Raw genomic sequence first — 26593 nt, forward strand, 5'->3', positions numbered from 1 at the left:
ACACAATACTGAAAAAATGTTGTCATTTCAATATATGTATTGATGTACTTGTTCAATTTAAGATATGGGTAATATGTATGAAGTAAATATAAAAAGTGGAAACTCCACAGGTCGCTCAACACAACAAAAACGAAAATGTTGCAGGCTCTGTTTGATTGAGCCTGTTCATGTACGGTAGTGGAAATGCATGCTACCGTCCACGCCCTCTAGCCCCGGGTTGAGCAGAACTCAACATTTACACATGTTAAAAGTACAAAAAACAATTTAGAGACATCCGCAGATGTGTTCATATGGCGGTTCACATGAAACGTAAGTCCTCTTTTATAGCAACACCACTTGCAATAGTACAGCCTGTAAGAATTTGAGAGGTTTGTTGATCATGACAACTTAATGAAATATGAATTATGTGTATTTCTTCACGGGTAGTGTGATAAAAACATTATGCCTGCACAACATGTTCATTTTCCAAAATCTATAATTATTTTTTCTTCAAGGGCCTCTGTGGCTGAGTGGTTCAGATCGCTGACTTAAAATCACTTGCCCCTCATCAATTTGGGTTAGTCTATACTAATTTTTTAGCTCGATTGTGATGAAAGCTTAAAGCTTATTTGAACCACTCTCGAGTCCGCTTCCTGGAAAAACCAGTACAGATGACATGAGAAGTCATCGTCGTGACCCCAGTGGGGCTCGAACCCAGGACCCCAGGGTTGAGCGGCCGACACCTTAACCACTAGACCACCACTCCCCTCAATTTTGGTTAGAGCCTCAATCGGAGCGTTGAATTCTTCATGCGAGGAAGCCATCCAGCTGGCTTACTGAAGGTCGGTGGTTCTATCCAGGTGCCCGCTCGTGATTAAATAATGCACGGAGGAGCACCAGTGGTCTTCCTCCACCATCAAACACTGAAAATAATAATTGTGTTTTTTTTAAACTTAATTTGTTCCCATGAAATTGAAGGAAAAAAGATGTGTTCTGTTTTGCCGCTTTATTTAAATTGCAGGGCTTGTTGTACAACACATTTTTCACTTCAGTTAGACCGGACTTATTTCCATTTACATAAACAATGCCATCTGGACTTCCATCTAGAAATTTAAAGTTATTATCAATGACAATACCACTACTTTGAACTTCTACATTTGTCCCTTCTTCAGCTTTCTTCAAAACATATTCATGTATGGCATTGCGTCTTCTGGCAGACCATTTCTGTTAAGTGCATTTCCTTTAAATGTTTTATAAACCATTTGCTGTACAAGTTTATTTTACTGGAATAGTGGGTGTTCTTTTTATAACTGAACCAAACATTGATGCTGTAAGTGTTTCTTTCTTTCCTCATGCCATACTTTAGACATTGCCTGAACAACTGTTAATCTGCCTCAATTGCTTGAAGTTTATCAGGAGAAATGTTAATATGATGTTCTAAATATGAAGACATTTGATTCAAGGACATCTTTTGACACGTCAGGCTCTACACCCGTGGCTTCTGCTCCATATACAGTTTAGGCTAATTTTGATGAACTGTCTTTGATAGACGACATTTTTCTTTTCCATCGCTAGATGCTGGCCATAGGTTTCTTCTTAGAAGCGTTTGAATGATATAGATAAGCATTCTTTTCATTATAAAGCTTTAAAAAATGATGTCCTGTTGTAGATTTGGTAACTTTCCACCAAACTATTGGAGGCCATTGTGGTCCTAAATTCATCCTTAAACATCCACCAATACAGCGTGTGTGCCATGAACCACGATTGCATAAGTTATACAATTTGCCTCCATCAAATTTTATGCGCGTATGCATCCAACAATCTGAATCAGTCGTGCACTTTTACTTGCGACACGGTCAAGCAACACTGATATGTCCTGGAGCATGCTGGCATGCAAGTCATTGTATCTGAGGGATGTGGCATATCTTGAATTTTCTTGCTTCTTCAAAGAACTTCCTTCTGTCCACAACAGAGATGTTTCAGTACAAATATCTAATGGTCCATCATTATGTTCTTCTGTCATTTCATTATCGTTTAATGCGTCTTCATTTGGTGTATTTTCTTGCATTTTAACTTTGCAGAAATCAGAACATCTGTCATGATTGCCAAAAATGTGGTGAATGGAATTTCTAAAGCTGAATTGCTGCTTTCCGTTGATCACTTTCCTTGGACCGCATTCGAATTGCACACCGTACTGCACTGACTATTCTGATTCTGATGGATTGTTGTCAAATATTTTTTCCAAGTTAGTTCTAAGGCACTTACACATGTGATTGGCACATTCTGTTTTCTGTACTTCGGGTCCCCATACAGGTATTTCTTCCCTAATTCGTGCAAATACAGAAGAGTCTCCATCTCCAACTAAGAACATGTAACGCAAGCCATGGGTCTTTTCTGCTGTTTTAAATCCTTCTACTATATATCGGATTCCATAGCTTGAGAATTAGAGTTCCAATTTTTAAAACATGTGTGCACTGGTGCTATCTGATGTTGATTTTCCGCATGAGAGCAAATATAGCAGTACTTATTTCGTACTCAATATAATATTTTTCCTGTTTCTTTCCCACTAATGATTTCAACACCACCTAAAAGCATTGTATGAATGTTTATGAGTACGTTTACTCCAGCCACCATCTGCCATCACTCTTATACAAGCAACGCCCTGATGAAAACTATTCTTTTCAATGGCAATTCTTCTCTCTTATGCACCTACTTGACATTACCCATTATTTACTTTTTAGAGTGACTCATAAGCATATTTATTTAAGAATTAATATATCCCAAACAGTGATTTGTTATTGAATAAATTCATTGTCTGGAGTTTATTGTTTAAATGCGAAGGAACCATATCATGAGGCGCACCACAATGATTAATAATAAGCATCTTACAACAAAAATGAACATGACATTTGATTCATAGCTTACTAAAATTAAACTCATTTTCAAGAAAAAAGTATTTTCTTTTCATTAAAAGTTAATTTTATGCACCTGGGAACAGAATTATCGTCAATAATAGGCAGTGGCTACGATTACGGTACCGTAATCCTAGCCTCTGGTTCTAGGATTACGGAAGTTCCGTATTCCTAGACAACCCTATGAGGATAGGCTAGGATTACGAAGTATTTAAGAGGCATCAAATATATGTTAAGACATGCATAAATATTATAGAAATATGAGGGTAAAAGTTAGGTTTAAAAAAAATATTCTATACTTTGATTTTTTTATTTATAACCATATTGTATGTTATTAAAGACCATTTGTGTTGATTTGATGACAAAAATTGAAGGTATATATGAAACATTGATAATTCTATAATATTTCTGCGTGTCACCATTAAGATTATACTAACCCAAAACAGCGGATCGATAGCACGAAGTAATAGTGAAATAAGTAATTTTACAACGTCATTTATGCATGTCCTAACATATATTTGATGCCTCTTAAATACTTCCGTAATCCTAGCCTATCCTCATAGGGTTGTCTAGGAATACGGAACTTCCATAATCCTAGAACCAGAGGCTAGGATTACGGTACCGTAATCGTAGCCACTGCCTCAATAATAAGTCATGTTTTGACCTACCATGGTCGCCATCTTGGATGTTTACAGTTACCTATTACCGGTGGAATTGTGGGAAATAATGCTACTGCATTAAACTTCCATCCAGAAACACAAAAATAACAAGTAAACACAGCTTAAAGTTCTGGCTACTGGATTATTTAATCTGCTGTGGAGAAGAACAGTATATTATAACATATAACATGAATAAAATAAATGAATGATATCACAAACAGCACTTTGTCACATTTTTGTCAAAATCACAGATAAACCAGAATTATCACATTCAGTGGTGATTTAAAGAACTCATCTTGACTCCTTAAAAACTTCACAGCACAGCAGTATTTCAGGTGTGTCCAATGACCACACTTATCACACTTTAGCTTGTAACTGTAATGAAATAAACAAAAAACTTTACCACATGCATAACATGCACACAATATTGAATGAAATTTGATTTCTCAGTTCTTATCAATGAAAAGTCAGAAGTTTAGTCCAATAGTATTGTTCATCAAAAAGGGCGCCAAAAAGCGCATGTGTGAGGCAGTGCTTGATGACATCATTTACAAGAGGAAACTCCTTCTGTCACTTATTTTCTGGAGAATAATTCATAATTCATCAAGTGTTATTGAAGTTTATCAGTAAAGTACACTGGAAAAACATATTTTCTATCAATTCATATAGAATAAATAAGTAACTTACCCTTAGGAAGGACATATTTCACGGAAAATACACTTGACGAATAGCGCGTTACAAGACAGCCACCAGATTCACGCATAAAAGTGTGACAAGCGCTGTTCCAGGCCAATTCAAAAGGACCAAAGCAGCTGACATCAAGTGGCTGAAGCAAGTGGCTGCAGTGTGGGGGAGTACAAACAAAATGATGTTTTCAGACTTGGCCCACTCGATCAAACTCAAAGACACATGGCTTTTATGTCCATCATATAATACCAGTACATGTTCATTGTTATGTCTAGGAGGTAAGTATTTCAACAGATGTTTCATGTAATCTGCAAAAACCTCTGTATTGGACCATCCTGATTCTGTAACTCTTCCAACAGCACCTGGGGTTGCACCTGCCATAAGAGAGTCCAACATCCTAGCACCAGGAAATATGAAGTATGGGGGAACTTGTTGCCCAATGCCATTTACAGAGCCAATAAGGGTCACTGTTTTGCTTTTTCCTGAGGTAACAGCCTGGGTCTTTGGGGGCTTGTGTTCGGTACTTAGACCCTTTTCATCCACGTTGTATATCATGTGGGGCTTATCAAGAAGATCATACTTCACAAGAATATGTTGCAGTTCATTAAAATACCTGTCTACTGCTAACCTTGTAGCACTCTTTGCTCTTGCAACTTCCAAACTACGGGGTTTCTTAACATTTAGTTCTGGCCATCTAGTTAAAAATTTGTACAGCCACCTATCAGTCAATGGATGGTCTTTGTCTCTTAACCCCAAACAAATAGCATAGTCTGAAGCAAGGATGATTGTCTCTTGGCGACTATACCCATAGCCTACTTCAGCCATAGTCTTCAAGTGACCAGTCAGAAGTGCCTCCTGCTCTTGTGTAAATAGGGGCTGTGTACCAGACTTTAACACTTTAATGTCAATTTTACCACATATTCTGTCTTGTAATGTTGACTTTGGTACACCAAACACTTGTGAAGCTTTTCTCAAAGACATTGTATTGTTTTTCACTGCCATATATGCATTTGTCAAGTTATCATTATCATAAGGTCTGTATGACCCCCTTGTGGGCACATGATTCTGAAAAGAAACAAAGAAAAAAACAACTTTACTTACACTGCTTAAATTTTCATTACCAAGTTAGTAAAGAACATCTCATAAGGTACATGGTCCATAAACGCTAACTTTTTACGTGAAGTATACTTTTGCAAAATTTGACAGGTGGGCGGGGCTTAGAGAAAAACCTCATCTGTCAGACGATCGGGACTGTCAACATGAAAACATTGGATTTATTTCTAAAAACACAAATTTTGGAAGTTATGTTTTGGGAATAGTGAAAACATGTGAAAATGTAACAGTATGTAAGTTTTTATCATTTACTTACCGTTTTAATTTCCATTTTTCGTCAAAACTACCAGAATGACATTTGTACGGCGTTTGTAAACAAATCGTGCGCGTGGGAAACCGGAAGGGGCGGATTTTCCAGGAAAACTAAAACATTACCGGGGCCGGCCGAATACGGGTTGTGTCCGAAAATAGGTTGTCGCGGGATAATGCACATGCAGCTTACTCAAATGAAACGAAATTCGAAGTGACTATTTACACAGCAGCAGTGCAAATAATTTCTTAGGGACACGGCAATCTTAGTTCGTTGTTCCTTTTCGCATACCATAAATCGTAGTCAAGAACCATTAGTTCATTCGACAAATAATTAATAGCAATTGTAATCGGAAGCTTTTATCAGATTCTTGCTTTTCTTGGAACTGATGAATTAGAATAGTAAACTTAATTTTTTCTTTAGTATTTAAGACATGGATTGTACTCACGAATTGTTGAATTTGTTTTACTGCTTGAGTAAATTTAGATAACGATAACTGGACCTCTAGACCTGCTGGTAGTCCAACTAATTTGACGCGATCCTAGGAAATAGTGAGATATTTTATTCATATGGGCAATATTCTGACTCGCATCAAACACTTGAAAGACCAAAATAGTTGAAGCAACTTCCGATGAATTTTCATCACTGCTGACGCTTTACATGCTATAGGTTTAAATGCCGATTTTTTCACAAATTGGCCATAAATTAAAATAAAACTTATATGTATCGAAATGGGATTAAATTCCTCATTAATCTATGTAAAAATTATTAAATAATATCCAAAATTATGAATTTTCTGATGATTTAAACCATTGTATGTACTGTACACGATCAACGTTTACCGTGTGTTTACATGCCATATAAAACCAATAACTTTACATGACTGTGTATTGTGATTTAACTTCCATTATTTTGGTCCTTCAAAGTTTTGACATTGAGATTGCCCGTCAGAAATATAAAACAATCTGAATACGAATTATTTTGACTAGACCTGCTGGTAAATTAATTGCTGGTAAAATTTTAACTAAAAATTATGATTACAGCCCTTTTTTTACGCCGATTCGGCCCCATTCCCCAGGCAAAATAATATACTTTTATCCCCAACTGCACTAAAAAATTCCGCAACTGCAAGTCGATTTGATCAGCGAAAATTTCCACCGCCGAGGAATTAGTAGGACTGCATTTTTGTTACTGACAGTGTCTCCACGGCAATTGGAACATCTCAGATATTACCGTTAGGGTTGTTTAAAATCATCGGGTTTCCCTTTCCAAAGAAAAGCGTTTCAAGAATTAAATAACGAGCCGATTCGCGGGAGATATTTAATAAGTAACTTTAAATAACAAGCTGATTCCGGCCTTAAAATACATCAAAGAACGAAAATTTATGAAATTATCTAAAAATAAATTTAGAAATCCATACTTTCAGCAGACAAATCCTTTCCATATGTCTCTCCAGTGGTCACTTGCAATTGCTGCCATGCGAATAGTTTCTAAGGTACATGGCTGCCGTGTGAATAAAGAAGTAGGGACACAGCTGCCGTGTCCATAATATATTATTCGCACGGCAGCCATGTACAATGTATATATAGCCTCGGCCAACAAAATTATGCCGTGTAGAATCGGTGCAAACAGACTATCTATCTTTGTTTACTGCTTAACTCCCCTTATGGGTATTATAAGCAGATGCGCAGTCAGTGCAAGGGAAAGATTTTTTCTAAAGTATTTACTCTGGCTGGCCATGTAGAGTTCGCCCCATTTTTCGGCTTTAAATTTTATTCTGTCAGGTGTTTTCAGTGATCATGTGTCATCAATACAATGTTTAGAGAGAGTCCTAACATACATGTAATAATAAATTATATGTATTTACTGGTAGAGTGCAGGCTATTCCATATGGGCCATAGGCTGCAGTTTATGTATGTTACACTCGTACTACAATGGGTTTTTTAGGGCTGAAATTTGGCCCCTATCTCGGTGGCAAATAGTTCTTTAGATGAAACTTTTACAATTTTAGCTGATATTTCCTTGACTTGTTAGCTCACCTGTCACAAAGTGACAAGGTGAGCTTTTGTGATCGCGCGGTGTCCGTCGTCCATGCGTCCGTAAACTTTTGCTTGTGACCACTCTAGAGGTCACATTTTTCATGGGATCTTTATGAAAGTTGGTCAGAATGTTCACCTTTTATAATATCTAGGTCAAGTTCAAAACTGGGTCACATGAGCTCAAAAACTAGGTCACTATGTCAAGTAATAGAAAAAACGACGTCATACTAAAAACTGGATCATGCGGGAAGAGGTGAGCGATTCAGGACCATCATGGTCCTCTTGTTTTTATTTGTTCTCATGCTAAACGCAGTAGGGAGAGCCTAGCTTGGGGGACTCCCGGAGTGGGTAATGAGTTTGATCCCTTGGCAAGGCATATTTTCTCTGTGATGATTTATAAATATAAAACATTGTTTCTAAATTCTTTCATCCAGAACCTCTGATTCATGTGGGTAAGTTGGCTGTCTTGGAGAACATGCTAGTCCTTGCAAAGAATCCAGGAATACTGGTCAGAATACTTCCTGCTGTTACATAACTTAAATTTTATTGAAAAATGGTGCTAAATCCACTAAACAAACAGATTATTAATGCATGATTAAGACACATTTGGAAAACTTTTAATAATTTAAATATACAGTCATGTATTAACCTTTAGCCTGCTGGAGGCAGTGATTCTGCCTTTGCGACCAGTGCAGACAAAGATCAGCCTGCACAGATGTGCAGGCTGATCATGGTCTGCACTGTTCGCTATTCAGACAGTAAATTTTCAGGGAGGACCCCTTCGAAGAATAAATGGTATTGCCAAAATTGAATGATGGACCAGTCCATTTTAGAAATTTAGCAGGGTAAGGGTTGCAGGGTAAGGGTTAAACTAATATCATAATTGTCTGAACTGATAAATCACAAAGTTTCTTTTTTCTGCCTTATTAGCTTACCTGAGTTTTTGTGATCGCTCGATGTCCGTCGTCTGTCTGTCGGTCGTCTGTCAACACTTAGCTTGTGTATGCGATAGTGGCTGTATTTATCGACTGATCTTTATGAAATTTGGTCAGAATGATAACCTTGATGAAATCTAGGCCGAGTTCGAAAATGGGTCATCTGGGGTCAAAAACTAGGTCACTGGGTCAAATCAAAGAAAAACCTTGTGTATGCGATAGAGGCTGTATTTTTCAATAAGTCTTCATGAAATTTAGTCAGAATGATAACCTTGATGAAATATAGGCCGAATTCGAAAATGGGTCATCTGGGGTCAAAAAGTAGGTCACTAGGTCAAATCAAAGAAAAACCTTGTGTATGCGATAGAAGCTGTATTTTTCAATTGATCTTCATGAAATTAAGGTATTGGACCCATAATAGAGTAACTCCTTTTTGAAGAGTATTCAATATCCTACCATAAACCTATTTTGACTGCAATTTTCAGGGGGGGGAGGGGGCATAGGTTCAAGCCCCAATGGGACCAAAATTTTTTTCCATATTTTCCTTTTTTTTCTAGTAAGTTTTTACTTCTTTTAAGACTTATTATGGATGTATTGTACAAAAGTGGAAAATTTTCATTTTTATAAGCGATTTCTTGCTGTTCAAAGTGAATTTACCTCTGAATCAGGAGGGGTGGAGTTAGACATTTTTAAAAATACTGAGTTACATATGGTAAAAGTTCTCTATTTTGCCTTCATTCTTTAGATTACATATTGTGGAAGAAATGCAGGTAGGTTTTACTTCTGCCCCAAGGTTATTTTTGAATGAAGTAAGAAAAATTCAAAACAGACCCACAGGATTCGACCTTAATTTTTCAATGTTTGAGTTAGTATTCTGTCTCATTAAAACTGTTTACTTGAGGCACCCTAGAAAAAAATTATATTTACAGTTTTATTTTGTGTTTTATAATTGTTTAACAACAGTTTGATGTTTCTTTTATCAAAATTAATGCTGTAATGAATTCTCTGCAAACATTTTAGACAGTGGCCATCACATTGAAATTTGTCTCTACTTGAGCTTGAGGAAATTCCATGAATTCTACAATATTAACAAAAAACGGCACGGTAAAAGTTGTTTAAAATTTGCAACACAGTGCGAAACATGGTCAACTTTAAGCAGGGGTTTTTGTCGGCCGTTTTTATTGCCGTTATTGGGCTATATGTCCATGCCAAAAAGTATGTTTTTTTCCCAAAATGAGTGCAAAAATTCCCAATCTACATTCTGAAAAAAAAATCATCAAAATTGCACAAACATTGACCAAATTATGGACAATTTTGTAATGGCAGTATGTTAAAGAGGTTGTACAATGTGAAACAAGTGTATGAGAAAGTGCTTAAACACATCCTTACTATATCCTATGGGACTAAATATTTCCCAATCTGGAACATTTTTTGGGGTATAGGCTATGTTCCCAAAACATCAAGAAAAAACCCTGTTAAGAATATACCAAGCAAATGCCATTTTGTAAACATTACTATTAGGGGTCCAATACCTTAAGTCAGAATGATTGCCTCGATGAAATATAGATAGAATTGGAATATGGATTATCTAGGGTCAAAAAGTAGGTCACTAGGTTAAATCAAAGAAAAACCTCGTGTATGCGATAGAGGCTGTATTTTTCAACTGATCTTCAAGAAATTTTGTCAAAATGATAGCCTTGATGAAATCAACGTAAAATTCAAATAAGGGTCATCTGGGTTCAAAAACTAGGTCACTAGGTCAAATCAAGGAAAAACCTTGTGTATGCAATAGGGACTGCATTTTACACTGGATTTTCATAAAATTTGGTCAGATTGGTTGCCTTGATGAAATCTAGGTCAAATTCAGAAATGGGTAGTCTGGGGTCAAAAACTAGATCACTAGGTCAAATCAAAGAAAAACCTTGTGTATGCGATAGAGGCTGTATTTTTCAAATGATCTTTATGAAATTTGGTAAGAATGATAGCCTTGATGAAATCTAGATCAAGTTCGAATATGGGTCATCTTGGGTCAAAAACTAGGTCACTAGGTCAAATCAAAGAAAATACTTGTTTATATACTCAAGATTTTTGCTCCAATTTTGATGATAATTGGTCAGATTATTTATTTCCATGAAATCACTAGGTCAAACATGTTTACACTGTTATGGTGTGTTTTTCAGGTGAGCGACCTAGGGCCATCTTGGCCCTCTTGTTTCAACCTGACTGTGAAGATTATAAAAATGATGTCACCTTACCTTTATACAATTGTATTAATTTATTGTATTACTTGTACAGACAGATGAACATGGCTGATGATGTTGAAGTCATGTCTAGTGAGGAAGAGGAAGCTATGGAAAGCCACAGTGACATGGAGGTAGTTTCTGCAAGCAGTGCAATTTCTTCAACAGATACTGTCATTGATGTTGTCTCAACAGGTGAGAATTAGATGAGATTTTTCTTAACTGGGCTTTAAACTTAATATATAACTGCCTGATCGATAATGACATATAATAATACGTATTTATCAGACTGTAAATAATTTTTTGTTGAAGGATAGGCAAGAGACAGAAGTTGCTCCAATTGCATAAGCTTCCCTGGTTCGTCAGTATGTCAGGTATACAGACCCATAAACAGGATTCTTATCCCAGTGTTGGAAAGTTTTAGTTTGAGGGTTAGAACTCAGTACACTTGATTTTGTAGTCAATGTCTGACGTAACTTACATGTACTTTATGGAACCGGACAGATATTTTACAAATGCAGATACTGCAAACTAAGCGCATGTTTTCTATTGGAAATTTCACCAAAGACTGTATCGTTCTTCAGTTATTCAAACATGTTAAAAATTATTGTGTATGTTGACAGGTGACGGGTGTCCAGATATAGTGAGTAGTGTGGGTGCAGAGGCGAGATGCAGTGACATACAGCTAGAAGTTCAACAATGTGCAAATAGCAGTACTAGTCAGGACGTCCAGCAGTGTAATGACTGTAGCAGTTCTAGTGTACAACAAACACCGCAAAATCTTTCTGTTGCAAAGTCTGCTTCTTCACAGAACGTCTGTGATGGAAATGTTATAGACGCTTCGTCTTCTGAAATCAACACCATTAATGAGACTAATGGTGTCTATCATTCAGACAACGAAAGTGAAATTATTGTTGATGACAGTCCTTTGCCAGGAGATAACACTACAGAAAGGGTGGGGTCCTCAAGTCGGAGTTTGAACGAAGATCAGGATAATCAGATCTGTGACAACGGAGGGGAGATCAGTGTTCGTTATTTAGGACGCTCAAGGTCTGTGACTCCCAGTCCTTCTTATGTAAGACTGGCAACACCTAGCACACCAGGGACTCCGAGACTAAGATCAGGATCAGTAAGTGGAACAACTTACGCTCCTTTATCACCAAAGCCATCACCATCCGCAAGAGCGACTCCTGGTGAGCGGCAGAGAGCAGGTAGTATGGGGGAGATAGAAATGAGAGACAAACTGATAGGTCGTGAGTTCAAGCACGGAATCAGGATTATAGATAACCTTGATATTCTTCAGTTACCTAGACCGCGGAATCCAGGCGGCATATTACCATTGAATGGACATAATCACTTCAGTGGTTCAAATGAAGCTTTAAATTTAACAGTAGAAGATAGGCAGCAGACTAAACTTAGTGCAGGAAGTTCTCAGTCAGTTTCAAGTACATTTTCACCAATCGTGCCATCAGATATCATTTCAACTTCAGCTTCAAAGCAACCTAACACCAGTTACCTGATCAGTAACATCATTAGAACAACACCAAATAGATTGAGGACATCTAACAATGCTACATCATCATTTGGAAGTCTTGCTGGTAGAAGTAGGGGTTGTGCCATCAATGAGTTGATCGAAAGACCGCTACCAAGTAGCATTGTAGACAGTGAGGGGGTTGCTAAGAAGATAGCCAGGCTTGACAGTGAAGGTTTCATGTGCTCAAGTACTGGGGATAGTTTGTGGAGTAATACAGGTAGGAGTAATCATGGATTTGGGAATGTTGTTTTTAAGGCCGTAACAGATTTTTACTTTAAAAAAGCAATTTTAAAACTCAGAATATGTCTTCTAAGCTGTAGTTTGGGTGACTACCGCAGCTACAATTTTTAGCTCACCTGTCACAAAGTGACAAGGTGAGCTTTTGTGATCGCGCGGTGTCCGTCGTCCGTCCGTCAGTCCGTGGGTGCGTCCGTAAACTTTTGCTTGTGACCACTCTAGAGGTCACATTTTTCATGGGATCTTTATGAAAGTTGGTCAGAATGTTCACCTTGATGATATCTAGGTCAAGTTCAAAACTGGGTCATGTGCCGTCAAAAACTAGGTCAGTAGGTCTAAAAATAGAAAAACCTTGTGACCTCTCTAGAGGACATAATTTTCAATGGATCTTCATGAAAATTGGTCAGAATGTTCATCTTGATGATATCTAGGTCAAGTTCAAAACTGGGTCACGTGCGGTCAAAAACTAGGTCAGTAGGTCTAAAAATAGAAAAACCTTGTGACCTCTCTAGAGGCCATATATTTCACTAGATCTTCATGAAAGTTGGCGAGAACGTTCACCTTGATGATATATAGGTCAAGATCGAAACTGGGTCACGTGCCGTCAAAAACTAGGTCAATAGGTCAAATAATAGAAAAACCTTGTGACCTCTCTAAAGGCCATATTTTTCATGGGATCTGTATGAAAGTTGGTCTGAATGTTCATCTTGATGATATCTAGGTCAAGTTCAAAACTGGGTCACGTGTGGTCAAAAACTAGGTCAGTAGGTCTAAAAATAGAAAAACCTTGTGACCTTTCTAGAGGCCATATATTTCACAAGATCTTCATGAAAATTTGTCAGAACGTTCACCTTGATGATATCTAGGTCAAGTTCGAAACTGGGTCACGTGCCTTCAAAAACTAGGTCAGTAGGTCAAATAATAGAAAAACCTTGTGACCTCTCTAAAGGCCATATTTTTCATGGGATCTGTATGAAAGTTGGTCTGAATGTTCATCTTGATGATATCTAGGTCAAGTTCGAAAATGGGTCACGTGCGGTCAAAAACTAGGTCAGTAGGTCTAAAAATAGAAAAACCTTGTGACCTCTCTAGAGGCCATATATTTCACTAGATCTTCATGAAAGTTGGCGAGAACGTTCACCTTGATGATATATAGGTCAAGATCGAAACTGGGTCACGTGCCGTCAAAAACTAGGTCAGTAGGTCAAATAATAGAAAAACCTTGTGACCTCTCTAAAGGCCATATTTTTCATGGGATCTGTATGAAAGTTGGTCTGAATGTTCATCTTGATGATATCTAGGTCAAGTTTGAAAGTGGGTCACGTGCCGTCAAAAACTAGGTCAGTAGGTCAGATAATAGAAAAAACTTGTGACCTCTCTAAAGGCCATATTTTTCAATGGATCTTCATGAATGTTGGTCTGAATGTTCATCTTGATGATATCTAGGTCAAGTTTGAAACTGGGTCAACTGCGGTCAAAAACTAGGTCAGTAGGTCTTGAAATAGAAAAACCTTGTGACCTCTCTAGAGGCCATACCCTTGAATGGATCTTCATGAAAATTGGTCAGAATGTTCACCTTGATGATATCAAGGGCAAGTTTGAAACTGGGTCATGTGCCTGAAAAAACTAGGTCAATAGGTCAAATAATAGAAAAACCTTGTGACCTCTCTAAAGACCATATTTTTCAATGGATCTTCATGAAAATTGGTCAGAATTTTTATCTTGATAATATCTAGGTCAAGTTCAAAACTGGGTCACATGAGCTCAAAAACTAGGTCACTATGTCAAATAATAGAAAAAACGACGTCATACTCAAAACTGGATCATTTGGGAAGAGGTGGGCGATTCAGGACAATCATTGTCCTCTTGTTTAAATAGCTCTTTAAAGGGTTACTAAGAAATATGTAATAACTACATTAATTTCTTGAGTAGTATGAGTACTTTGGTACATATAATGTAGTCCTATAAGACTACAAGAACGTCAAAGCTATGCGCTATGCCATTGTTGGCCTCATAATTTATCTTCGGAAAAAGCAGTGGCTCAGAGAAAAAAAATCCCAGTGTGACCCCTGAATACCCCTTACTAAAATGACTTGATACTTATGCAGATGTAACCTGTGACCATTCCTCATCTTCAGACATCATTTGACCTTGACCTTGACCTCATTTTAAACTTAGGTTGCTTTATATAGGCCATCTCTTGGTTAACCAAATGGAACCGTTTCGTCTAGCATCAGTACCCCATACAAGAATGAATTGATACTAATACAGATGTAAACTGTGACCATTCCTCATCTTCAAACATCACCTGACCTCAGTTTGACCTTGACCTTGACCTTGACCTCGTTTTGGACTTAGGTGCAAAATCTATCGACAAGGATGCCACTGGGGGCATCAAGCGTTTATTTAATGCAGCTTCTTGTTGAGATGATTTTTAGCCCTTCCCCACTCCACACCCTTTCAGAGGGTCAGTCAGTCTGTCTGTTGGTGAATTCCAATCAATAGAGTTCACTTGGTCTCACATTAGGAGTACTTAGAGACCTTCTTCCACCTTAAAAATGCTGGAAAATCTCTATATGACCCTATTTAGGTTGATGTCGCTTAAATCCAAACAAACAACAAAGCTATTCAGGATTCAACTTGTCAGTTACTTCCTGGTGTGTACATGCAAGAGCATTTTTTTCTAGATCAGTACTCAAAATTAAGTTAATACTATAGGACTCTGCAGAGTTTTATCTGGAAATGTAGCAAACATTGTTACTGTTATTTTAGAAAATTTGTCTTAATTTTGTATGCAGTTTATAGTCCCAAAAGGCATTTTTAGCTCACCAGTCACAAAGTGACAAGGTGAGCTTTTGTGATCGCGCAGCGTCCGTCGTCCGTCCGTGCGTGCGTCCGTGCGTGCGTAAACGTTTTGATTGTGACCACTCTAGAGGTCACATTTTTCAGGGGATCTTTATGAAAGTTGTTCAGAATGTTAACCTTGATGATATACAGGTCAAGTTCGAAACTGGGTCATGTGTGGTCAAAAACTAGGTCACTATGTCTAAAAATAGAAAAACCTTGTGACCTCTCTAGAGGCCATATTTTTCAATGGATCTTCATGAAAATTGGTCAGAATGTTTATCTTGATGATATCTAGGTCAAGTTCGAAACTGGATCAACTGCGGTCAAAAACTAGGTCAGTTGGTCAAATAATAGAAAATCCTTGTGACCTCTCTAGAGGTCATATTTTTCATGGGATCTGCATGAAAATTAGTCAGAATGTTCATCTTGATGATATCTAGGTCAAGTTTGAAACTGCATCACATCCGATCCAAAACTAGGTCAGTAGCTCAAATAATAGAAAAACCTTGTGACCTCTGTAGAGGCCGTATTTTTCATGGGATCTGCATGAAAATTGGTCAGAATGTTTATCTTCATGAAATCTAGGTCAAGTTCGAAACTGGGTCGACTGCGGTCAAAAACTAGGTCAGTAGGTCAAATAATAGAAAATCCTTGTTACCTCTCTAGAGGTCATTTTTTTATGGGATCTGCATGAAAATTGGTCAGAATGTTCACCTTGATGATATTTAGGTCAAGTTCGAAACTGGGTCACGTCCGGTCCAAAACTAGGTCACTAGGTCAAATAATAGAAAAACCTTGTGACCTCTGTAGAGGCCAATTATTTCATGGGATCTGCATGAAAATTGGTCAGAATGTTCACCTTGATGATATATAGGTCAAGTTTGAAACTGGGTCAACTGCGTTCCAAAACTAGGTCAGTAGGTCTAAAAATAGAAAAACCTTGTGACCTCCCTAGAGGCCATATTTTTCAATGGATCTTCATGAAAATTGGTGAGAATGTTCACCTTGATGATATCTAGGTCACTCTTGAAACTAGGTCACGTGCGGTCAAAAAGTAGGTCAGTAGGTAAAATAATAGAAAAACCTTGTGACCTCTCTAGAGGTCATATTTTTTATGGGATCTGCATGAAAAATGGTCAGAATGTTCATCTTGTTGATATCTAAGTCAAGTTCGAAACTGGGTTACGTGCAATCAAAAACTAGGTCAGTAGGTCAGATAATAGAAAAACCTTGTGACCTCTGTAGAGGCCAGATTTTTCATGAGATCTGCATGAAAATTGGTCAGAATGTTCATCTTGAGAATATCTAGGTCAAGATTGAAACTGGGTTGCATGTGGTCAAAAACTAGGTCAGTAGGTCAAATAATAGAAAAAACTTGTGACCTCTCTAGAGGCCATATTTTTCATGGGATCTTTATGAAAGTTGGTCTGCATGTTCATCTTGATGATATCTAGGCCAAGTTTGAAACTGGGTCAACTGCGGTCAAAAAATAGGTCACTAGGTCTAAACATAGAAAAACCTTGTGACCTCTCTAGAGGCCATATTTTTCAATGGATCTTCATGAAAATTGGTGAGAATGTTCACCTTGATGATATCTAGGTTAAGTACAAAACTGGGTCACATGCCTTCAAAAACTAGTTCATTATGTCAAATAATAGAAAAACCTTGTGACCTCTCTAGAGGCCATATTTTTCAATGGATCTTCATGAAAATTGGTCAGAATTTTTATCTTGATGATATCTAGGTCAAGTTCAGAACTAGATCACATAAGCTCTAAAACTAGGTTACTATGTCAAATAATAGAAAAAACGACGTCATACTCAGTTCATGTGGGGACAGGTGAGCGATTAAGGACCATCATGGTCCTCTTGTTATGATTAAATAGTGAGCAGTACTGGTGGCATTGATAAGAATATATGAGCCAAGCCACGAGAAAACCAACATAATGCGTTTGTGACCAGCATGGATCCAGACCAGCCTGTGCATCCACGCAGTCTGGTCAGGATCCATGCTGTTTGCTTTCAAAGCCTACTGCAATTAGAGAAACCGTTAGCGATCAGCATGGATCCTGACCAGACTGCGCGAATGCAAACTCTGCAAAATATATTAGCAGTCAGTATTGACTAATTGACCAGTATTGACCAATCGACCAGTATTGACCACTAAGGGAGTATTGACCGGGGCAGTTTTAACCGGTTAAAACCGCTGGTTAAAACTGGGGGCGGTTTTAACCACCCAAAATTGCTGGTCGCAAATGCACTATGTTGGTTTTCTCATGGTGCGACTCATATGGCTTTTAAGGTTGTTGTGATATAAAACATAGATCTAGTCTGTGTAATAGGATAAAGGCTATATTGTATGAAGTAAAATCTTAAGGAAACATATCGACTGACTACAGTTTGGTTGCTCATTATTGGAAAATTTTGAAAATAATGAATTCTTTGGTAACACTGTTCGCAAAAATAAAACAATTATGGTACCAAGTATACAATAGAGGTAATCCTTGCAGGATGTTACAAAAAGATTTCCTCCTTCAGTCGCACACAAATTCCTAAAGTAAGTCTTTAATGGGGTATAAGTATTGGGACAATGCAAGGGAAATTATAGAATTGGTTTATGCATTTTGCACAGGAGAGAAGAAGAGCTGATTGAAGATTACTTTAAAAGCACATATTTTGGTTGGGTCAAAATTTCGCAGATTTAAAATATTGAGTATGTTCGCAGTGAAATTGTATAAATTAAAGTTAATCTTGTGATTTCAGCTTTTTAATAAGTAGGGCTGCTGGGCATACATAAAAGCTACACAAGTGTTACCTTTAGACTGTCTACCATAAAAATCATATTAATTGTACAGATATTTTAACACCTCTAACATTGTCTAATTACCTGAAAACCTTGACAACTCTGTACCTGTAACAAACACGGCTTAAGCTTCTTTACATGTAATCTAAATATAGAGGCAGAGATGTCATTGTTTGTTTAATTAAACACACTGCAAACACAAAAGTTATCATATCGTTCTAAATTAAACAATTATATGGTTTGTTCTGTTTGTCTTAAAATTGTACTATCCTGGTATATACATAGTTATCACGGAAACACTATACATAGCAGTTTTGTTAATATGGCCATTTCCATTTCATATGTTGGGAAAGGTTTGTGTAATGATGCGATTTGCTTGATTTGCATTATACTTATGGTTGATATTTACGTGAGGATTAATTTTCATATATAATAGAAAAAATTAAACCAACGCGAAAATTTCTGCTTTTACAGTATTGTGCATTTTAATCGACCTGGTGGGTTGGGCTTCGCGATGGTCCACTACATTATTGTGCAGAATATGTTATATTCGGTAACCTGATTTCTTATTCAGTGGCTATCTACCTTACATTGTACCAATGTAGCAATTAATTTTAGTTGTTATTTACCGAAAGATTACGGAATTAAACAATTATATTGCTCAGTTTGCTGTGCCTATTTTGTCCGTTTTTTTTGAGATTACCATCATTATTTGCAGTCAGAGATTAACTCCGCCCTGCCAGGTCAAATAAAACGCACAATACATTAGCTCTTAAAATTATATAAATAAAGTATTTTGAAAATAGGAACTAATGCTGTGTAAACTGATCTGATTAAAAAACAAAATCTGAATGAAAAACTTAAGAATGAGATTTAAACTTGTTTACTTCAGATCCAGACTCTGCTGCGATACTTACTGTGCCACCTAGTCATTTTCAAATACTGTCTGACAGTTTTGTTAAAATCAAAAATTTTGTATATAATTTTACATGTATGACAAAGTCAACCCAAAATATCTGACTACCTGTTAAAAATGAACTAGTCTAATGTCAGGTTCAGAGGTCAGTGACAAACTATAGCACAAACATGTTCTATAAGCTGTGTTATGACAGAATATCAAAAGTGTTCCAAATAATTTCACAATCTGTTGAAAAAGGTTTACAAAGTTCAGCATACAATGTACATGTATAGAAAAATATTGCAATCTGTAGGTGATTAACACCTTTAACTGTTTATCCGACGATAGTTTGAAATGTGTTTATTGGATGTAAATGACTCGGAGAGGTACATAATAAGCACTTGTTGTTGTAGCTTGAAACAACAGGATGATGTATTCTTTATTATTAACCTTTACCCTGCTAGATTTCTAAAATGGACTGGTCCATCTCTCAATCTAGGCAGTACCATTTATTAGCTCGCCTATTCGAAGAATAGTCTAGCTATTCTACTCACCCTGGCGTCGGCCTCTGCGTCACACCTTGGTTAAAGTTTTGCATGCAAGTACATATGGCTATCATTTAAAGACACATAGCTTTGAAACTTATTTTTAATAGCTCACCTGAGCAATGCTCAGGTGAGTTTTTCTGATCACTCGATGTCCGGCGTCCGTCGTCTGTCTGTCTGTCTGTCTGTCGTCTGTCAACATTTAGCTTGTGTATGCGATAGAGGCTGTATTTTTCAATTAATCTTCATGAATATTGGTCAGAATGATAACCTTGATGAAATCTAGGCCGAGTTCGAAAATGGGTCATCTCGGGTCAAAAACTAGGTCACTAGGTCAAATCAAAGAAAAACCTTGTGTATGCGATAGAGGCTGTATTTTTCAATTGATCTTCATGAATATTGGTCAGAATGATAACCTTGATGAAATCTAGGCCGAGTTCGAAAATGGGTCATCTCGGATCAGAAACTAGGTCACTAGGTCAAATCAAAGAAAACCCTTGTGTATGCGATAGAGGCTGTATTTTTCAATTGATCTTCATGAATATTGGTCAGAATGATTGCCTTGATGAAATCTAGGCCGAGTTCGAAAATGGGTCATCTCGGGTCAAAAACTAGGTCACTAGGTCAAATCAAAGAAAAACCTTGTGTATGCGATATAGGCTGTATTTTTCAATTATTCTTCATGAATATTGGTCAGAATGATAATCTTGATGAAATCTAGGCCGATTTCGAAAATGGGTCATCTCGGGTCAAAAAGTAGGTCACTAGGTCAAATCAAAAGAAAACCTTGTGTATGCGATAGAGGCTGTACTTTTCAATTGATCTTCATGAATATTGGTCAGAATGATTGCCTTGATGAAATCTAGGCCGAGTTCGAAAATGGGTCATCTCGGATCAAAAACTAGGTCACTAGGTTAAATCAAAGAAAAACCTTGTGTATGCGATAGAGGCGGTATTTTTCAATTGATCTTCATGAATTTTGGTCAGAATGATAACCTTGATGAAATCTAGGCTGACTTCGAAAATGGGTCATCTCGGTTCAAAAACTAGGTCACTAGGTCAAATCAAGGAAAAAACTTGTGTATGCGATAGAGGCTGTATTTTTCAACTGATCTTCATGAAATTTAGACAGAATGATTACCTTGATAAAATCTAGGCCGAGTTCGAAAATGTGTCATCTAGGGTCAAAAACTAGGTCACTAGGTCAAATCGAAGAAAAACATTGTGTATGCAATAGAGGATGTAGTTTTCAATTGATCTTGATGAAATTTGGTCAGAGTGATTGCCTTGATGAAATCTAGGTCTAGTATGAATATGGGTTATCTGAGGTCAAAAACTAGGTCACTATGTCAAATTAAAGAAAAATCTTGTGTATGCGATAGAGACTGTTTTTTTCAGTTGATTTTTATGAAATTTGGTCAGGATGATTTCCTTAATGAAATCTAGGTCGAATTTGAATATGGGTCATCTGAGGTCAAAAACTAGGTCACTTGGTCAAATCAAAGAAAAAACTTGTGTATGTGATAGAGGCTGTATTTTTCAATTGATCTTCATGAATTTTGGTCAGAATGATTGCCTTGATAAAATCTAGGTCGAGTTTGAACATGGGTCATCTAGGGTCAAAAACTAGGTCATATCTAAGAAAATGCTTGTTTTATCGCAAGAGACCAATTTTTTGGTCCAATCTTAATGAAAATTGGTCAGAATATTTGTTTCCATGAAATCACTAGGTCAAACATGTTTTACACTGTTATGGTGTGTTTCTTAGGTGAGCGACCTAGGGCCATCTTGGCCCTCTTGTTTCTTTTTCTAGGTCAGTTACCAACCTCACTGGATTAAGTCCCATCACTCTGACATGTATTTTGGCCAAATTATGCCCCCTTTTGGAGAAAATTCTGGTTGAAGTTTTACATGCAAGTTCCTATCTCCAAAACTAATGCAGATATTGTACTGAAACTTCACATGTCTTCGGGGTTATGAAACTAGGTGATAGCATCAAGACCCATAACTGTGACATGCAATTTGGCCAAATTATGCCCCCTTTTGGACATAGAAAATCCTGGTTAAAGTTTTGCGTGCAAGTACATATGGCTATTATTTAAAAGCATATAGCTTTGAGACTTATTTTTAGCTCGACTATTCAAAGAATAGTCTAGCTATTCTACTCACCCTGGCGTTGGCGTCGGCGTCGGCGTCACACCTTGGTTAAGTTTTTGCATGCAAGTACATACAGCTATCATTTAAAGGCATATAGCTTTGAAACTTATTTATTCTTTTTCTAGGTCAATTACCAACCTCACTGGGTCAAGTTCCATAACTCTAACATGTATTTTGAGCAAATTATGCCCCCTTTTGGACTTAGAAAATTCTGGTTAAAGTTTTACATGCAAGTTACTATCTCCAAAACTAATGCAGATATTGAATTGAAACTTCACATGTGTCTTCGGGATTATAAAACTAGTTGATAGCACCAAGTCCCATAACTCTGACCTTCATTTTAGCCAAATTATGCCCCCTTTTGGACTTAGAAAATTTTGGTTGAATTTTGCGTGCAAGTACATACAGCTATTACTAAAAGGTATATAGCTTTGAAAGTTATTTTTTCTTTTTCTAGGTCAATTACCAACCTCACTGGGTCAAGTTCCATAAATCTTACATGTATTTTGAGCAAATTATGCCCCCTTTTGGACTTAGAAAATCCTGGTTAAAGTTTTACATGCAAGTTACTATCTCCAAAACTAATGCAGATATTGAATTGAAACTTCACATGTGTCTTCGGGGTTATAAAACTAGTCGATAGAATCAAGTCCCATAACTCTGACATGTATTTAAGCCAAATTATGCCCCCTTTTGGACTTAGAAAATTTTGGTTAAAGTTTTGCGTGCAAGTACATACAGCTATTACTAAAAGGCATATAGATTTGAAACTTATTTTTTCTTTTTCTAGATCAATTACCAACCTCACTGGTCAAGTCCTATAACTCTGACATGTATTTTAGCCAAATTATGCCCCCTTTTGGACTTAGAAAATCCTGGTTAAAGTTTTACATGCAAGTTACTATCTCCAAAACTAATGCAGATATTAAATTGAAACTTCACATGTGTCTTCGGGGTTATAAAACTAGTTGATAGAATCAAGTCCCATAACTCTGACATGTATTTTAGCCAAATTATGCCCCCTTTTGGACTTAGAAAATTCTGGTTAAAGTTTTGCGTGCAAGTACAAACAGCTATTACTAAAAGGCATATAGATTTGAAACTTATTTATTCTTTTTCTAGGTCAGTTACCAACCTCACTGGGTTAAGTTCCATAACTCTTAACATGTATTTTGAGCAAATTATGCCCCCTTTTGGACTTAGAAAATTCTGGTTAAAGTTTTACATGCAAGTTACTATTTCCAAAACTAACGCAGATATGGAATTGAAACTTAACATGTTTCTTTGGGGTTATAAAACTAATTGATAGCATCAAGTCCCATAACTCTAATATGCATTTTGGTCATATAGGCATATAGATTTGAAATTTCTTTTTCTTTTTCTAGATCAATTACCAACCTCACTGGGTCAAGTCCCATAACTCTGACAAGTGTTTTGGGCAAATTATGCCCCCTTTTGAACTCAGAAAATTCTGGTTAAAGTTTTGCGTCTGCAAAACAAATGCCGATATTAAATTGGAACTTCACATGTGTCTTTGGGGTTATAAAACTAGTTGATTACATCAGGTCTCATAACTCTGACTTGTATTTTTGGCAAATTATGCCCCCTTTTGGACTTAGAAAACTTCTGGTTAAAGCAGAAAACTTCTGGTTAAAGCAGCATGCCTCCAGATTGTTCGACAACAAAAAAAATAATTTTTTTTAGATATCTTGAAATAAATGCTATAATTCTTAAAAAGGCTTTAAAACTTAATTACTGACAAACTTTCTGTTATGGAAACACTTGAGAATTTGCTGTTTTTACTACTTTTTACGATGAAAATTGAAAAGCGTTTGTCACGCTTTTACTCCAGGTAAACTGTCTCGATTATAAATATCTATATTTTGAAGTCATTATTCACTACTTCAGTTATAGCGCTATTGGTTACGACGACGGGAAAATGTCTTTATTGCCGCGATGGTCTGGGGTTTGATTCCCGACGGGTCATCTATTTTTCTTGATTTGGAACTTTTAAAATATGTTAGAAACAAAAATTCATATTCTAATGTTCATAATATGATCAAACTTCAATTTGAAAGAAAGATTATTTTTTAGCCAAACCTGGAGACATGCTGCTTTAAAGTTTTGGTTGAAACTCTATTGATATTTCAACATTAGATTAATATTCCTGCTTCTGTGACAGTGATTCGAATAGTTGAGCACTGGCTGTCTTATGGACAGCTCTTGTTATTTGAAGGGATGTTTACTGAAAATTTACTGACTGAAAAGCGCACAGTGCAGACCATGATCAGTGCATCCATGCAGGCTGATCTATCTTGGTCTGCACTGGTCGCAAAGGCAGAGTCATTTGGTGGCAGCAGGCAGAAGGTTAATACTTAGCTAAAAATGTTCCAGTGAATTTATCAAGTGTCTTACTGAACAACATAACTGATTCCTTTGGTATGTGTTGTATATACAGGAAAAGTTTTTGCAGGAATACACAAGTTTACTGCAGTTTATATATTTTAGGTTTCCTTTCAGCCAATTTTTCTTTACTTTTAAAGCATTAATTTGACATATCAATACTTTTTACTTTAAAAGAAAAAATTAAGGAATGATATATAGAAAAAGCATATTTTAATTAATTTAGATATTCCACACGAAATGATTGCACACATAATTTGTTGATTCTAATTGTGTACAACATATAAAAATGTTTGAAATATGGTGTCACTATTTCTCGATTCCTATAAGAAAGTTGATGTGCCATTACAGTTAGCATTGATTATTAAACATTAATCTGATTTGTCGTAGACTAAATAGAGTAAAGATTCTGAATATGGGATTAAACATTTGTTTATGTTTACTAGGAAGTTCTTTAAGTTGGTAAGTTTGACTTTTGTAGGTAATGCAGACTCAGGCAATGATCATTTGAGTAGGGTACGGGTGATATCAGACAAGACACCACCGGAGCGGCCTAAACCACCTCGCAGAACAGTTCTCTCCCCTGCTGATAATGGCAGTATAGACATGACACATGATAGATCATTTGTCTCGTCAAGTAAGTCTAAGATTGCTGCTACATGTTCACATCGTCACCTAAGCGCAAAAAGTCAATAAGTCCTTCTTTAAATCAATTCAGTTATCCACTTTTTGCACTGAGATGACGACATGCTCTTTAATTTTGAAACAATATTGGAAAAAATCACTACAGTAATTTAGTGTGTAAACAAAGTTATACTTCATTTTGATAATTGTCCTAAGTAAATGCGAGTTTAAACATTGAAACAACAGGAAAAAATCTGTCCATAGCTGTTGGTGTGTGAGCATAGCTGTTGATATGTAGCCATAGCTGTTGATGTGTGGCCATAGCTGTTGGTGTGATAGACAAAAATACAAAAAAAAGAGTGAAATACCTGTGAATCTATGAGGAAAAATATTGCATGATATTTCCTACTAGGAAGATGCTGTGTGGCCATAGTTGTTGATCTGTGGCCATAGCTGTTGCTGCATGGCCATAACTGTTGATGTTAGGCAATAATTGTTGATGCATGGCCTAACCTGTTGATGTGTGGCCATAGCTGTTTATGTGTGACCAAAGCTGTTTATGCATGACCATAGCTGTTGATGCGTTACCATAGCTGTTGATGTATGGCCTTAGCTGTTGATATGTGGCCACATTTGTTGATATTATAGACAAAAATACTAAAAAACTGTTTATTTGAAATGGGTGTGAGTCTCTGAGGAAGTGTTTTTAGCCCACCATCATCAGATGGTTGTCTATTCAAATCACTCTGCGTCCGTGGTATGTGGCCCGTCCTTCCGGCCGTTAACAATTTCTCGTTATCGCATCTCCTCAGAAACTACTGTGGGGATTTTGACCAAACTTTGTCAGAATGATGTATTGGTACCCTAGTTGTGTCCCTTTGAAAATCAGACTGGTTCAACTATTTTTGAGTGAGTTATGACCCTTTGTTTATTTTGATTTCTAATATAATTTTATATCCAGTGGCCCTCCAAGTAGTTTATTGGTTTTTTATGGCTTTACCGGTAGAAGGGTCATAAAGTCTGCAGACACTAGTGAGATAATGATTCAAGTTGTTCATTATTTTCCTATTACACCTCAGCAGTGAGTGGACTACCCTAGTAGATTGATGATTTATTTGTTTAGTACTCAAATTTCTGGGTTTAATTATTAGCTCACCTGAGCACAAAGTGCTCAGGGTGAGGTATTGTGATCACTCACCGTCTGGCGTCCGTCCGTCCGTCCGCTGTCCGTCCGTCCGTCCGTCCGTCCGTCCACACTTTCCTTTAAACAACATCTCCTCCTAAACCAACAGGCCAATTTTGATGAAACTTCACAGGGTTGTTTCTTGGATGGTCTTCTTTAAAAATTGTTAAAAGAATTGAATTCCATACAGAATTCTGGTTGCCATGGCAACCAAAAGTAAAAACTTTAAAAATCTTCTTCTCAAAAACCAGAAGCCCTAGAGCTTAGATATTTGGTTTAAAGCATTGCCTAGTGGACCTCTACCTAGTTTGTTCAAATCATGACCCCAGGGTCAAAATTGACCCTGCCCTGGGGGTCACTTGATTTTACATAGGAAAATCTTAAAAAATCTTCTTCTCAAAAACCAGAAGCCCTAGAGCTTAGATATTTGACTTGTAGCATTACCTAGTGGACCTCTACTAAAATTGTTCAAATCATGACCCCGGGGTCAAAATTGACCTCGCCCCAGGGGTCACTTGATTTTACATAGGAAAATCTTCAAAAAATTTC

The 26593-nt window shown here is 36.9% G+C and overlaps 1 protein-coding gene across 2 annotated transcripts in view; it reads left to right on the forward strand.

Annotated features, from left to right (window-relative positions):
* The first annotated feature begins 4327 nt into the window (after positions 1-4327).
* Positions 4328-26593, forward strand: part of LOC123547262 (ikaros family zinc finger protein-like) — a 34798-nt gene continuing 12532 nt past the window's right edge. Inside the window, exons 1-4 of one of the 2 annotated variants that reach the window (XM_045334223.2) lie at positions 4328-4515; positions 10870-11009; positions 11438-12565; positions 24719-24874. In XM_045334223.2, coding sequence (XP_045190158.2) covers positions 4493-4515; positions 10870-11009; positions 11438-12565; positions 24719-24874 — 1447 coding nt within the window. In that variant the 5' untranslated portion in view covers positions 4328-4492. Of the gene's footprint in view, positions 4516-10831; positions 11010-11437; positions 12566-24718; positions 24875-26593 lie in introns of those variants that run through there. The other variant, XM_053551543.1, reaches the window with a different exon arrangement.

This window comes from Mercenaria mercenaria, chromosome 9 (genome assembly GCF_021730395.1).
Source record: "Mercenaria mercenaria strain notata chromosome 9, MADL_Memer_1, whole genome shotgun sequence".
Lineage (NCBI taxonomy): Eukaryota > Metazoa > Mollusca > Bivalvia > Venerida > Veneridae > Mercenaria > Mercenaria mercenaria.